The sequence below is a fragment of the Panicum virgatum genome, chromosome 8K (assembly GCF_016808335.1).
Source record: "Panicum virgatum strain AP13 chromosome 8K, P.virgatum_v5, whole genome shotgun sequence".
In the NCBI taxonomy this organism is placed as follows: Eukaryota; Viridiplantae; Streptophyta; class Magnoliopsida; order Poales; family Poaceae; genus Panicum; species Panicum virgatum.
Genome location: NC_053143.1, coordinates 12,607,182 through 12,621,075, shown reverse-complemented (window position 1 = coordinate 12,621,075; position 13,894 = coordinate 12,607,182). Strand labels below are relative to the sequence as shown.

The window sequence follows — 13,894 nt, the reverse complement described above, 5'->3', positions numbered from 1 at the left end:
TAGAAGTATAGCATGTGAGTGGACGTGTATGTGATCTTGATCAAAGGAGTATGAAATGAATCTCACTATGGATCGCAACAATTTGACAAAGCTCAACAAGAAAACAAGTTGCATATGTGGAAAGGCTTTTCAAGAAAACTCGTCATATGGCTTTAGTAGGACTTTGGCAAACCAAAGAGGAGCTTTGCAAGTTTTTTTTTCAAATAAATTTTCCCAAGTACTTAAACATTAAGAGCGAAGATCATGTCAACAAACCATATCGCACACATCAACTACTTAGATGAACATGTTGTCCTAGAGAAATTTGTTCACAAGCATCAAGATAATAAGTATGGAATATAACTTATGCAAGCCAACCATAGAAAGTATGTAGAGCGGGTGGAGCATGATGATTCATTTTATTTGAGCTTGATTCAAAAGATCAGTTCTAAAACTCATTCAAACTCTGGAATAAAGGAGGTTGAAGCTTGGGGTTGCGTACCTTCGCTACGTGTAGACACTACTCCAGCACCCCACATCACCGCCGGTTCGTAAGGAGTATCACCAATGGTTCGGGAGGCATTGGATTTATGTCGTTGGTGATGAGGGGGGCTATCACCGCCGGTTCTAGAACCGGCGGTGATGGGGGGCTATCACCGCCGGTTATTGTAGAACCGGCGGTGATGGGTGGCGCATCACAGCCGGTTCAAAAACCGTTATTTAGAACCGGCGGTGATGACTATTTTCCCATAAAAAATATATTCAGACATCAATAATACAACATTTGTATAGCATATATAATATATAATTATTGCAGCAGAATTGAACCATAAGATATTATACATTGAAATCAAATGAGAGAGTTCAAACATCATAATAAAAAAATATAGAGTCCACACATCAAGTTTAAGAACATCTAGTCCATACACCAAATATATTACAATGCTTGACAAGAATGATACGATCTAGACATTACACCTAGATTATGCTATACTCAGATCCTGACTTCACCACGTAGTCCACAAGCCATCCGGCTAGTTCTTCTTGAAGTGCTACTAGCTCGCCCATGCGCAATTCACCTGAATCCAACTCAGTGTTCTGAAAAAAATGTCACAACAACAAGATATTAGACAAGTTAGATAATTCAAGACACAAGAACATATATCAATTAACCATTTCATACCAACCATTTCGGCGCTTCTGCAATCGCCGGTGTAGCAGTGCATGTAATGCATTACATAGAACCCACAGTGATCGTTGCCCGGAGGCTGCTTGAGGATGTATTTAGCCTCTTCTACAGTGAAGTCTCCCCAAAAAGGTCTATGGATTTTGCTTTTCTTACGGTAGTTAGCGAAGGCCCTATATATGAGCGAAATTATGAAAGAGAAATTGCATGAATAAGATACACGACATTGAAATATCGTATAAATTCACTTGCTTTACTTACTTGTTGAGGACATCAATGACGGGCTGGATTAGTGATAATGGCCTCTTTTGTGAGTCAGAAACCTCGATTCGACTATCGCTAAGGCTGATATCGAGTAGGACATGATGATAACTGTATATAAGACACAACAAAGCAAATTAATAATAACCGTGGTGAGAATAACTTTGATATGGAATTAAAAACAAACTTACAAGCAATTGTATGAAAGAAGTATGGATCTTTTATCCTGCATGGAGAGGAAAGCTTTGTACAAGTAGTTAACGGTACTTGGTAAATTGACTGTGTTCTCATGTACGGTGCTAGGGTCCAAGAAGCCTATATTGTTAATCCCACATCGTCTACATTTGTGTGACTCCATTCTAGAAAAAAAATAATGAAAAGTTAAACATGCTAATGAGTGATAAATGACGATAGATGATCAGTAGTGAGGATACTTACACAGTCCACAAGGTCATAATTGAGACGTCGAGAGCAACCTGTTGGTAGAAATGATACAAGTGCTCGAAATCAACCCACACTCTGTCTCCCCCCTTATGAAGAACTTCATCAAGATAACTTGTCCCAAACAGCTTACTTTTTTGCATCTTGTACAAAGAATGCAACTATCGCATTCTTGTGGGTAGCTTCGGGATTTGTTCTGGGGCCACCAGATCTTTCCCCAATTCAAATTGCCAGGTAATCGGTGGTAGTGGCAATGGTTGTTTCCACCAATCTTCTCCATACTCAATTTGAAGAAGTTCTAACTCTGTCATGTTGTTTTGTTCACAAAATGCGGCCCATTCAGCTACATTTAACTAGTGTGCAGCTCGGGTTCCTTCACGCCACCTCTCTATATTCATAGTTCGCTCATTGTCTGAAAGCGGAGATTGATTATTTCTAGTTTGTGGCAGTTTCATTAAGTTTAATAAATGGTCCATTGCACCTTTGGGGACTATGAAGTCCTCCTCTACTTCCTTTCCTTTTTCTTTGAGTAGCGTTGTTATGCTTCCACTCACCTGTTTCTTGCCCATCCCTTCACATGGTCCCTCTGGCTTTTCTGCCGGTTCTGAATATTGCTTCTGAGATGATATTTTCTATGTTCTCGATGATGTTCGCCTTTTTTTCAGAGGGCTAGGAGGAGTTAGCTCTCTTTGAGGTGACGGCGGGCTTGATTCTCTGTTGGACTTTGGTGAAGGAGGTAGGTCCCTCTCCGGTGACTCTCGAGGATCATCATCGGATGACTCAGATTCTGATTCAAATATTATGTAGCGTTTCCGCCACGCCACAAATCCTCCGATGTTATCCCCTAGCAACCTACTGTCATCACCGGGGATATCCAACTCCACATTTTTGTATTTCCTTTGAACATGAGAATCAATGGTAACCTTTGCATAACCTTCAGGTAAAGGGCGATTATGCAGCATAACCCCTTCGCCGGTTGGCCAAGCCTGACCTACAGCCACCTTCATATCAAAGAACTTCTGATGGATATATAGCTTGCAGGTTGTTGGTTGTGTGATCTTATCCACAGGGAAGGTGACTCCAACATCCTACTCAGGCAACGCAGTGCTTCCACAGCTACTCCGAACCAACCCTTGTGGACTTGTAAGATCTGGCGCAGCATTTCTCATTGCTTCTCCTGGTGCCAAGGGAGCACCACGGGAAAGTGATCCCACAAGCTCAGCCCGAAACTTCTCATTCGTTGCATTTACTTCTCCACGGACAGCTTGTAAAAGACTTTGCCACTCGGCCTGTTGTTGAGCATTCCTCCTCCCACGGCTCCTGTATGTGTCCAAATGTTCGGGGAAGGCAAACCTCCATGGAACATTGCCGGTCCCACGTGTGCGCCCTGGGTGCTCTTTGGATCCAAGTGCTCAAGTCAGCTCATCATTCTCCCTGTCTGGCACAAAAGCGCCTGTGGAAGCAGCCTCGTGTGCTTCATGAATCTTGCGTCCATGATCCTCATCATCACGATCACAAAAACCAAGGGAACCATCAGGATTGTAGTACGCACCCCTTGCTAGAAGATACCTCATGGCCCGAGGATCCCACCCATCTGTCTGCAGCGTAACACCACTATGGACCAACCTCTCTGCCTGCTCCTCCCACTCGGGTATTTTTCTAATATACCCACGAGAGCCGGTCTTATGGGGCTTATCATTTTTCCTACAATTCTGTGAATTTGTGGCGCTGCTAGCTTGTGCCTCCTCTGACCTCTTATACAAGACAAACTGTTCCCAAAAAGGTCGTTGGTTCGGAAAATCCTTCCAATCTGGCCCAGTTTCATTCTTCACATGCTTGTTCAAGGTAAATTTGAGGTATCTGAAAGAGTTGCCCATGAGAAACAGGGCTCGACGTCGTGCTAATGGCTCTGAATCCTCGGGGAAGATGAACTTTTCTTTCAACTTGCCCCAACATATTTCCTTGATTGAGTCCGGTACCACCCAAGTCTTATCCTTCGCATTCCAATACCTGCACGTGATGGGCACATTTTCCTTCACCACCACCCCAATAGCTGACTTGTATGGCCCCATCACCTTGACAGGAGCGATGGGCTCACCTAATTCATCGAGCTCGGTAATAAGAGACCGACCCTTAGGCATCTTGTTCCGACCTCGTTTGGCTCTACTGGCAGCTGATATCGTGGTCTCTTCCTCAGTCTGAGCTGGCGCCTGCACATATGTTGAACAGTTATTTCCTACAATTGACCAATTAGAAGAGCACACATATATGCGACACTGAATTACCTCATCATTTTGATTGAGGTTTAAGTACTCAGAAGGGCTTCCATCCCCTCCACCCTCACTATTACTACGGGCCCCTCCATCATCATTCTCCGCATTATTCTCAGCTTCAGCTTGTTTCCCACGATGAGACTTGAATCATGAAAATCGCCCCATTATACCTGCATATGAGTAAAGAAGCATGGTTTGCTCAAAAAGCTTACGGCACAGAGCAGCATTTTCTGACACCACAAAATAAGACGTGATGCATCCATGACGTCTGACAAAGTATTATACCATTAGAACAAGGTAATATGGAAAAGGAACAGAACACAGGGGGCTAGGATCAAAGATCTACTATATGGTGCAACTTATTTGTGATCAGTTTGTGAGCTGAGATAGTATACTGTAAAACAGGGCTTTGCGATCAGTCTGCGGAGATCTATCCATTTTCTATAAAAATATGGTGCAACCAGTGACCCTTCCCTGCCTAGGTTCAACAAGAGGCCGTAACTTCGCTAATCTGATTTTCCTTCCAACTATCGAGTTAGAAACACCTCTGGTATAGTTATTTGACTGAATGAATTGGGAACGTAATTCTGTGGGCAACCCTGAGTTGCAATTGCAGTTATTTGGAATAACAAAATTCTGATTACAAATCAGGACTAGTTGATGGTGGCTAGGGCTTAACCACCAGGGAAACACTGATGCTAAAGGTCCATGTTTAGTATATTAATGTAGTATGTTTATTTCTAAGGAAATGCTACTTGTTATATTAGTTTATAGGATACAAACTGGGCATTATTCTGTTGAAAAAACTAAAGCACTTCGTTATTATCAGATCGACCCATGGAAAATAACCCCCATGGCAATTAACCGTCCTTATTAGCTTTAGAGATTTAGCTATGGTTCTTATTTCTGATTGTCACTTGAAGTCCACAGTGTATAGAAATATCTATCCACCACCACATCCTGATTTTATTATGGACATACGCTTATAAGGACTGTGTCTTAATTTTAATTCAGTAGCCAGTGGTTACCTAATAATTTGTTAAGTATTAATCTTACATAGTTTCAGAGAAACTGAAGATAATCAAACTCATGGAGTACAAAATGCAAGTGAGAGACCTAGAAAGGAATAAGCAAAACCAAAAGGAGGAAGACAAACTTGGAGCCAAAAAAGAAAGCATATACTACTTTACATGTTACATATATTTTACTGATTTTAAAGGTTGCGCATTGTGGGAAAATTTTCCTTCTCATCCACAGCGTATAGAGGCACCGCACATCAAGAGAAAAAATGAAAGAGATCACTCTAGAGCACATGACACACATCACTTCCATCCTCCAGGTGGGAGTAGGGGAGGAGGGCAAGTATGCATACCAGAGACCTGCGCGAGTACGCCGTTGTGGGGGATCCGCGCCGGGAGTGCGGCCGCGTGGCGACGCCGTCGAGAGCGGCCGCGGCGGAGCTGTCGGCCCCTGCAGGGGCAGGGCCGATGGACGGGGGCAAGCGCGGCCACGGCGTGGATAGCCTCGGGGACGGCGGCGCCGGGGCTCGGGGACGGCGGCGCCGGTACTCGGGGACGGCTCCGCGTCTGGAGCCCGGGGCGGGGAACGGCGCAGGGGCGGGGGACGGGCCTCGGGGATGGCGCCACGTCTAGAGCCCGGGGCGGGGGACGGCGCCGGGGTAGTGGACGGGGCGCCGGGGCTCGGGGACGGGGCGCCGGTGCTCGGGGACGGCGCCGGGGATTGGGGATTGGGCGCGCCGCGTCTGGAGTGGCGACTGAGATTTGGTGCGCGGCGGCTAGGGAAAAAAAGGGAAAATAGGGGCTCCACCGTCGGGCCCAGCCCTCACCCGGCGGTGTTGAGTATCTATACCGCCGGGTCTATCCCCAACCTGGCGGTGTTGAGTATCTATACCGCCGGGTCTATCGCCAACCCAGCGGTGTTGAGTCTCTGCAGGCCGTCACTGCAATCAGCTTCGCATGTCTACTTCATCAGGACAAATATGGCAGTAATCCATTCAAGACAAATATGTCTACTTCCCATGTATATAATAGTTCTAATAAGACATATAATTAATAAGTTTTACACCATACGAAGTGGAGGCATATAATTAATAAAAATACTTTAATTCTTTCTAAATATTACATGGTTAAATTAGTACATAAATAGTGAAAAGATAGCTTCAATTGACGATGAGGGCCTCGTTATGATCAAGTCGCACATAAGCTGGTTCTTCTCCCTCTTCAAACACAGGTAGGTCGATATCGGGTCCAAGTGGAGGCATGTCCTGAAATCCCTTCTCTTCATCCTCAGTCTTATTTTCAACACCGACGATCTTCCTTTTCCCTTGCAGCACGACATGTTTGCCCTCATTCGCTAGGTCCTTTGCATAGAAGACTTGGACTACATCTTTAGCCCATATGAATGGTTCATCCCTATACCCTATGTTGGTGAGGTCAACGACCGTCATGCCGTACTTGTCCGTGAACACACCCTTAGGAAGCTTGATCCACTAGCACCAAAAAAGAGGGATTTTTAGTGGTCCGTACTCTAGCTCCCATATCTCTTCTATGAACCCATAATATGTCTCCAATTGACAATTGTCGTTGTAAGCATCGATACGGACACCACTATTTTGGTTGGTGCTTTTCTCATCTTGTTTTCTAGTGTAAAATGTGTATGAATTTATCTCATATCCTTGGAACTTTAGGACCGTACTAGATGGACTGATGGCCAAAAGATCTAGTTGAGCATTGCCGGTATCGACACCTGCTAATTTAAGTCGTAACCAGCTTCCAAACTCCTCTTTATGTTGTTTTGTGAGCCATGCTTCTGACCTACCGCGATATCAATATAAGGTGAGACTACAGATGCCTGTTGCAGAACAGTGAAATGTGCCTGATTAAAAGTAGCCAGGTCATCGATACGAACCGATTGCTCACCAATCATACCTCTGCCCCCCAGCCTTCCCTCATGACGAGATACTGGAACTCCCATTCTATTAAGATCCAGGTAGTATGTGCAGAACTCAACTGCCTCCTCTGTAGACCATCCATTAACCATGCACCCTTCTGGACGATATCTATTCCGAACATATTTTCTTAGAACACTCATCAACCTCTCGAAAGGAAACATCTGATGCAAGAAGATTGGACCAAGATCTTTTATCTGGGCAACAAGGTGAGTGATAAGATGCACCGATATATCAAAGAAAGTTGGTGGAAAATGCATCTCGAGCCGATTAATTGTGTGAATCAGGTCTGCTTGCAGTTTGCCAAGTGTGTTTGGGTCTATGACCTTGTGTGAGATTGTGTTGAAGAATGAGCACAACTTTATGATCGGATCTCTGACCTTCACGGGAAGCACGCCCCTCAGAGCAACTGGGAGCAACTGTGTCATAATGACATGGCAGTCATGGGCCTTCATACAGCTCATGTTGAACTTTAACTCCTTCATGTTCGCAAGCCTTCTGATGTTTGATGAGTAGCTCGTTGGCACTTTGAGTTCGTGGAAGAAGCTACAAATTTTTCCTTTTCTCAATTTTATCCAAGGTCCAAGATGCAACCGGAAGCTTCGTCTTCCCATCATGTTGAGTAATTGGATGCAACTCACTTCTGACATTCATATCTTGCAGGTCCTGTCGAGTTTCAAGTGAGTCTTTTCCTTTAGCTTTCATGGCCATTAATGTTCCGAGTGTGCTCTCGGTAACATTTTTAGTTAGATGCATGCCATCAAGTGCGTGACGAACAATCAAGTCCTGCCAATAAGGGAGTCTCCAGAACAAGGAAATTTTTTTCCACAACGAATCAGCTGGAGCGGGTACACTTCCTTTGCCCTTTCCTAGTACAACTCTTAGTTTACTAACCTTCTTGTATATCTCCTTCCCATCTAGAAACTTGGGAGGTAAACGTTCATCCCTTGTACCATCAAAGGATTTCTTGTTCCGGTGATATGGGTGAGCCTTTGGAAGGAACCTACGATGACCCATGTAAACCATTTTGTTGCTATTCTTCAACCATCTTGCGTCGGTATCATCCAAACAAACCACACATCCCTTGTAACCCTTCGTTACTTGGCCTGCTAAGCTACCAAGGCCGGGAAGGTCTGTGATTGTTACAAACAACATTGCCTTCAGAGTGAAGTGTTCTCGCTTGTACTCATCCCACACCTTGACACCATCGTTCCACAACTTCATTAGATCATCCACCAGTGGTTCCAAATACACATCGATATCATTTCCAGGTTGTTTTGGCCCTTGGATTAGTAATGGCATCATGATGTAGGTCTACTTCATACACGACCAAGGAGGAAGATTGTGTATGCAAAGAGTTACAGGCCACGTACTGTGTTTGCTACTCACCATGTTAAAAGGACACATCCCATCCGTACTCAAACCGAATCTTATGTTTCTTATTTCCTTTGCAAACCGATTCTTGTATTTGTAGTTGATAGCTCTCCACTGTGAACCATCTGCAGGGTGTCTGAGATTCCCATCAACGAGTCGATCTTTGGCATGCCACCTCGTCAGCTTGGCAGTCTTCGCGTTTGCAAACAACCGTTTCAAATGAGGAATGATAGGAAAATACCAGACGACCTTGGCAGGTGGTCATTTGTTGCGGTCACCTTTCATTGACAATGCCGATTCAGGACATTTGTACCGTGAAGCTGAGCACACTGGACATGCATCCAAGTCTTCATATTTGCCGTGATACAAGATGCAATCCTTAGGGCATGCATGGATCTTTTGTACCTCCAGTCCCATTGGGCAAATCATTTGCTTCGCCTGGTATGTGTTTTCAGGCAACCCGTTAGGGCTTGGCAGCAACTTCTACAATAAGCTTAACAAATCATCAAATCCCTTGTCTGACAAACCATTACTAGACTTCATCTCCAATAGCATCAAGTTTGCTTCAAGTTTAGACACGCTGCAACTTGGGTAAAGTGGTGTTCTTGCATCTATCCTCATCTGCTCCAACTTCTTCATATTCTTTTCGTCAAGAAAATCCGGTTCCCCATGACGTATCATCTGGTCTAGTGCATCCACAACATCATCAGCAACTAATGTTTCCTGCATGGTTTCATTTACGCTTTCATGTCCGGTTTCCTCTACTATTTCTGGGTTAGTTGTTTCCTCCACTGTTTCATGCATGTCCTCATGGATGGAGTGCATTGTCTCACCAACCTCACCGTGCTTGTTCCAAACTTGGTAGTTGGGCATAAAACCTCTAAATAATAGATGAAAGCGGATCTGCTCAACATTGCCAAACTGCTTCTGATTTTTGCAATCAATGCATGGGCAATACATGTAGCCATCATCTTGTAGATTCTTGTGTGCCTTGGCAGTCTGCACAAACGAGTCCACACCGTTGACAAATTCCAAATTTCCAGCCTTTGTACCGTACATCCAACCTCGATTCATCTATGCACACAATAAAACATCCAAGAATCTGAATTTAGTAAAATTATCATCTCAGCACATAGATTTTCAGTTTATCAAGTTTCGTAACAAATATCACACTTTAAGGGCCATCTAAATCAATTAAGAAAGAGCCTTTACTTCAATAATTAAAATATCTACTTCAATTTTTGTCAAGTTCCTTATCATCAAAACTAAGAAATGCCATCTAAATTAATTAAGAAAAAGCATTGACATCTCGATCATCACAATTAATAAATATCCTATAAACTAATTAAGAAAGACCCCTTACATCACAATCATCGCAATTATGACAACAATCTAACCATAAAGAGCTAGTTCTTACCTTGAATCAAATATGTGAAGTCCAGTCCTCAAAATTTAATGAGCCTCCATGATGACTTCATGATGAGTGTTCATGAGAAATTATCCTAAAGTGATGAAAAAGAGACTCTCCTTGATCAATTCATCACAAAATGAATGACTAATCCTAAGATAAAGGCTATGAATCAAAGGGATTGCTAGCTACAAACCTAGCACAAGTTGGTTCACTCAAACAACAAAAAAAGAAGCCCCAATGATGAGAAATGATCCAAAAATGGACAAAAAAGCCCTCGTTGATCAATTCATCACGAAATGCATGATTAATCCAAAGAAAATGGGTACAATGCCAATGAATTGATGGCTACTAACCTTAGAATAAGTTGGTGGAGCCAATACATCAAGAATGGTGAGGTTTCATGAGAATTTCGGCAAAATCCGGCAGCAACAATGGAGGAGAGAGGTGTGGCCGTCGGGTTGGAGAAGAAATGTGGTGGGAGGAAGGAGGGGTTGGGGTTTTGTACTGTACAGGCTTATCACCGCTGGTTCGAAACACGAACAGTTGGTGATGCTTAATATCACCGCCGAGTTGTGTTACAAACCGGCGGTGATATGCTCGCAGGACGTCACCAACGGTTCCTACCACGAACCGGCAGTGATAATCAGCATCACCGCCGGTTCCAACGGCCACTACGACCACCTACTCTGGACCCGGCAGTGATACCTCATCACCACCGGTTCATGTTAAACCGGCGGTGATAGCCCATTGGCAATGACCAATTCTCTAGTAGTGAGATGATCTGGGGGTTGGGAGAACCCCCCAACACTTATTCTTTTGCCTGCAATTTATTAGGGAACAAAGCAAAAAAAAAGGAGCCTAGAAAGATAAGGGTTGTCTAGCCTATTTTATTTTGGAAGTTGATTTTAAGGCTAGGTTTCTTCGATGAAGTTGATCACATCATACTCTTTATTATCGGGTTCTAGGAAGATTTTTAAACGATGACCGTTTACCTTAAAGGTCTTACCTTCGTCATCTTGAAGAGTGATTGCTCCATGTGATGCGGCGTTGACGACGGTATATGGTCCTTCCTATTTACTTCATAGCTTCCCATGTCCGAATAGCTTAACCCTAGAATTAAAGAGCAATACCTTATCTCCTGGCTCGAACTCCTTTTGTTTGATCCTTTTGTCGTGCCACTTCTTTGTCTTCTCCTTATAGATTTTGGCACTGTGGTATGCTTTGTCCCTCCATTCTTCCAGCTCTGATAACTGCTGCTTCCTATGCATTCCGGTTTTCTTAAAGTCCATGTTGAATTTCCGGATTGCCTAGTGTGCCCTGTGTTCCAGCTCGACAGGCAGGTGGCATGTTTAACCATATAAGAGCTGGTAGGGTGACATGCCCAGTGGTGTTTTGTAGGCAGTCCGATATGCCCAAAGCGCATCGGGTAGCTTCATCTTCCATGATTTCTCCATCTATTGTACGGTCTTTTGCAGAATGTTCTTGATTTGTCTATTTGATGTTTCTGCCTGACCATTGGTTTGGGGGTGATATGGAGTTGCAATGTTGTGCTCTGCTCCAAGCTCTTTGAGAAAGTTTCGGAAGGTCTTATCAATGAAGTGAGACCCTCCGTCACTTATCACCATCCTTGGTGTCACAAAATGTGGAAATATGATCTCAAGGAACATCTTTCGAGCATGCTTGGAGTCGACAGCACGGCATGGCATTGCTTCTACCCACTTGGACACATAATCATCTACCCACTTGGACACATAATCAACTGCCACCAAGATGTATTCGCTGTCATAGGACTTTGGGAATGGTCCCATAAAGTCAATGCCCCAAACGTCAAATAGTTCTATTTGGAGGTTGTTTTGTAGGGGCATTGCATCTCGTGTAGTAATTCCTCCATGCTGCTGGCATCTTTGGCATCTCCGAATGAAGTCATTAGTGTCCTCATACATGGTTGGCCTAAAGAATCCGCTTTGCCAAATCTTGGCCTGAGTACGGTATACACCATAGTGTCCCCCATATGGTGTCGCATGACATTTCTCATTGATTCTCATTCCCTCGACTGTGGGTACACATCTTCTTAGTAAGCCATCAGCACAAACTCTGTAGAGGTACGGATCATCCCACAGGTGGCATCTACTTTCATAGACCAACTTCTTCTTGTTTTCCCCTAGTGGTACATACCCTGCAACCATAAAATTCACAATATTTGCATACCAGGGCGTGATGTCTGTTACTTTCAAGAGCATGTCATCCTGGAGGAAGTCATTTATCGGTAGCTCCTGCATGTTAGTGAAATGCGTAAGCAACAAATGATATGCAACAAAGTTTTCTACTCCCTTTTTATCTTTTATTTCAATATCAAATTCTTGGAGTAGAAGGATCCAACGTATCAAGCGAGGTTTAGCTTCTTTCTTAGTGAGCAAATATTTCAAGGCAGCATGATCAGTGTAAACAACAATCTTTGCTCCAACTAAGTAAGATCTAAACTTGTCGATAGCAAAGACAACGGCAAGGAGCTCTTTTTTAGTGGTAGCATATTTTAGTTGAGCTCCTGTCAAAGTCTTGCTAGCATAAGCGATTGCATGATGCTTCCGATCCTTAGTCTGGCCGAGGACGGCCCTTACGGCGTAGTCACTAGCATCACACATGATCTCGAAGGGCAGCGTCCAATCTGGAGGCTGGATGATTGGTGCTAAAATGAGTGCCTTTTTGAGAGTGTGAAAGGCAGCGAGGCACTCATCGGTGAAGTCAAAGGGTGCATCCTTAGCTAAGAGGCTTGTGAGGGGTCTAGCGATGTGAGAAAAATCTTTGATGAAACGGCGGTAGAACCAAGCATGGCCTAGGAAGCTACGGACTCCCTTGATATTGATAGGAGGTGGAAGCTTTTCAATAACTTCAATCTTAGCTCGATCCACCTCTATCCCATGTTCAGGAACATGGTGCCCTAAGACAATGCCCTCGCGGACCATGAAATGGCACTTTTCCCAATTAAGCACCAAGTGTTTCTCTGTGCATTGTTGTAAGACCTTATCTAAATTCTCAAGGCAGTGATCAAAGGTTTTTCCATAGACAGAGAAGTCATCCATGAAAACTTCCATGATCTGCTCAATCATGTCCGAGAAAATAGACATCATGCACCTTTGAAACGAAGCAGGTGCATTACACAACCCGAACGACATCCTACGATAGGCGTACGTTCCATAAGGGCGTGTGAACGTGGTCTTACTTTGGTCATCGGGATAGATGGGGATTTGATGATAACCGGAATAACCATCAAGGAAACAAAAGAAGGAATGGTTTGCAAGCGACTCCAGCATTTCATCAATGAAGGGCAGCGGGAAGTGATCCTTCTTTGTAGCCTTGTAGAGTTTTCTATAATCTATGCACATCCTCCATCCAGTAGGGAGACGTTGAGCGATCAACTCATTCTTCTCATTAGGGACAACTGTCAACCCTCCCTTTTTAGGCACTACCTGAACGGGACTAACCCACTCACTATACGGCACAGGGTAGATAACCCCGGCGTGTAGGAGTTTCAAGACCTTCTTTATGACTTCCCTCATCGCATTGTTCAACCTTTTTTGAGGTTCCCTAGAAGGTGTGACATCTGGATCCAAGGGGATGCGATGGGTACAAAGAGTTGGGCTAACTCCCTTCAGGTCGTGGAGGGAATATCCCAGAACGGCTCGATATTTCTCTAGGACGGTGATTAGTCTCGCCAATTCTTCTTCTGAAAGTTTGTCACTAATGATTATGGGAGACTGGGTATCACCATGGAGAAAGGCGTAATGGAGGCCTGTGGGCAAAGGTTTCAACTCAATCAGGGGTCTAGTGCGAGACTCAAACTCGGATATGTCTATGGGTTCGGTGGGATCATCCTCCTCCTCAATAAACTTTTCAACATCTTTTTCAAGGAGGGATTCTGGTGAGTCAAAAGGGAGAATTCCCGTAACCTCCATGATCGGTTCAGACTCAAGGGAAGGTTCGCCCACAGAGTTTGTGGCTCT

General features: G+C 44.1%; 1 protein-coding gene and 1 long non-coding RNA gene across 2 annotated transcripts; both read right to left on the bottom strand.

Moving 5' to 3' along the window:
• Nucleotides 1–957: 957 nt before the first annotated feature.
• On the bottom strand, nucleotides 958–2,436 carry LOC120645456. Its single transcript, XM_039922239.1, has 6 exons — nucleotides 2,422–2,436; nucleotides 1,865–1,956; nucleotides 1,618–1,785; nucleotides 1,427–1,537; nucleotides 1,167–1,338; nucleotides 958–1,077 (listed from the first exon to the last, which is right to left on the bottom strand). Exons 1-6 carry the CDS (start codon nucleotides 2,434–2,436, stop codon nucleotides 958–960), a joined length of 678 nt encoding a protein of 225 aa, XP_039778173.1.
• Nucleotides 2,437–9,414: 6,978 nt separating this feature from the next.
• On the bottom strand, nucleotides 9,415–10,356 carry LOC120646170. Its single transcript, XR_005664302.1, has 3 exons — nucleotides 10,247–10,356; nucleotides 9,900–9,984; nucleotides 9,415–9,556 (listed from the first exon to the last, which is right to left on the bottom strand). It is a non-coding gene; the product is annotated as an uncharacterized LOC120646170 (long non-coding RNA).
• Nucleotides 10,357–13,894: the final 3,538 nt, after the last annotated feature.